Source organism: Octopus bimaculoides, chromosome 16 (assembly GCF_001194135.2).
Source record: "Octopus bimaculoides isolate UCB-OBI-ISO-001 chromosome 16, ASM119413v2, whole genome shotgun sequence".
NCBI lineage: Eukaryota > Metazoa > Mollusca > Cephalopoda > Octopoda > Octopodidae > Octopus > Octopus bimaculoides.
In genome coordinates this window covers 24,608,894-24,611,086 of record NC_068996.1, presented here as the reverse complement: position 1 = coordinate 24,611,086, position 2,193 = coordinate 24,608,894, and the positions used below count along the sequence as shown (strand labels likewise).

The window sequence follows — 2,193 nt, the reverse complement described above, 5'->3', positions numbered from 1 at the left end:
TATATATATGTTTGTGTGTGTGTGTTTATGTGTCTGTGTTTGTCCCCCCCCAACATCACTTGACAACCGATGCTGGTGTATTTGCGTCCCCGTAACTTAGCGGTTCGGCAAAAAGAGACCGATAGAATAAGTACTAGGCTTACAAAGAATAAGTCCCGGGGTCGATTTTTTCGACCAAAGGCAGTGCTCCAGCATGGCCACAGTCAAATGACTGAAACAAGTAAAAGAGTATATACACACACACACACACACACACACACACACACGCACACGCATATATACATATATAAGGTATAAAGACATTTATATTCAACTATTAATTGTAGCACTGTGTGTGTGTAATGTTGGTTTATTAATGATGCAGAATTTCAACAGCCTATTTATTAATTACTTAGATAGATTGGGATTCATTTGTAGTACTTGGTAAACTGAAGCTGACTTGTAGTCTGTCCAGTATTTAGCCTGACATGTATTTTACTTTTTCATGCTGTTTCTTATTTAGAACAAAGATGACGATGACAAGAAAACAAAAGATTCTGATAATGCCAAAAGTAGCTCTGATACTCAGTCTGCCACCAATGTTGAAGAATCTGAAAATGAAGTTTGTGTCAAGAAAGAGCCCAAAGAAAAGTCCGAGGAAGAACCTGTGAAAAAGGAGACGAGTAAGAAAGACAAAGTGAAACGAGAGAAAGAACGAGTTAAGAAGGAAGTGAAGGAAGAACAAGACGATGGTGATGCGAAAGAAGACAAGAAGAGTGATAAGAAAGAAGATTCAAAGCACACGAGAAAGCGGGATGATGACAAAAAGGCAGATTCGTCATCGAAAGGAGCTGAAAGGAAAACCACCAAGAAAGATAAGGAAGCGAAAACACCAGATGTTAAAAAAGAACTCCCAAAGAAAAGGGTTAGTTTATATAAATGTATGTGTGTATGTGTTAGTTTATATAAATGTATAGGCGGTGAGCTGGCAGAATCGTTAGCAGGCCGGGTGAAATGCTAAGCGGTATTTCGTCTGCCATTACATTCTGAGTTCAAATTCTGCTGAGGTCGACTTTGCCTTTCATCCTTTCGGGGTTGATAAATTAAGTACCAGCTATGCACTGGGGTCAATGTAATCGACTTAATCCCTTTGTCTGTACTTGTTTGTCCCCTCTATGTTTAGCCCCTTGTGGGCAATAAAGAAATAATATTATATAAATGTATGTGTGTGTGTGTTATATAATGAGGGTGAGTCCCCAGTTTATCGAATCAATAAATTAATGGTTTCTTCTTGGTTGACTGACTGAAAATTCCTTAGTTTCTGTCCTATCACCATCACTGTGTTTTGTGCATGACCAAAACACTTAATTTTCGGACTTTTGAGCGAGATCGTTGCCAGTGCCCCTGGACTGGCTCCTGTGTGGATGGCACGTAAAATACACCATTTTGAGCGTGGCTGTTGCCAGTACCGCATGACTGGCCTTCGTGCGGGTGACACGTAAAAGCACCCACTATACTCTCTGAGTGGTTGGCGTTAGGAAGGGCATCCAGCTGTAGAAACTCTGCCAAATCAGATTGGAGCCTGGTGTAGCCATCTGGTTCACCAGTCCTCAGTCAAATCGTCCAACCCATGCTAGCATGGAAAGCGGACGTTAAATGATGATGATGATGATGATCCTATCCATTTGGCTGAAATTAGGTTTCACCACTTGAGGCTGGGACAGATTTTCAAATGGTCTAGTCTATTTAATTGAAAGTTGGTATCATAAGGTTGGGATAGATTCTCAAAAATGGTCCAGTCTATGTAGCTGAAAGCGGATATTTAAGGGTTGGACTGATGATCATCGTGCAAAATAATAAACACTATAATTAAGTGTCTTATTAGCTTGCAGTTTTGAGTTCAAATTACAGTGGGGGTATAATTTACAGGGTGCTGGTGCAGGCTAACACTACTATACACATTATGTAAAGCATTCTTCATACAAATATCCCTACAAACCAGTAGCTAATGAGATTAATTTATATGTTTGTAGTTTAGATATGCATCGACCAGGAAATCCTTTCCATTTATTTAAGGTGGCCAGCTGGCAGAAATGTTAGCACGTCGAGTGAAATGCTTAACAGTATTCCATCTGTCTTTGTGTTCTGAGTTCAAATTCCACTGAGGTTGACTTTGCTTCTCATTCTTTCAGGGTCAATAAATTTAGTACCAGT

The 2,193-nt window shown here is 39.8% G+C and overlaps 1 protein-coding gene across 1 annotated transcript in view; it reads left to right on the top strand.

Moving 5' to 3' along the window:
- Positions 1 to 2,193, top strand: part of LOC106874410 (AT-rich interactive domain-containing protein 4B) — a 96,561-nt gene that overhangs the window by 62,356 nt on the left and 32,012 nt on the right. The window contains exon 14 of the mRNA XM_052973473.1: positions 503 to 904. Coding sequence (XP_052829433.1) covers positions 503 to 904 — 402 coding nt within the window. The remainder of the gene's footprint in view (positions 1 to 502; positions 905 to 2,193) is intronic.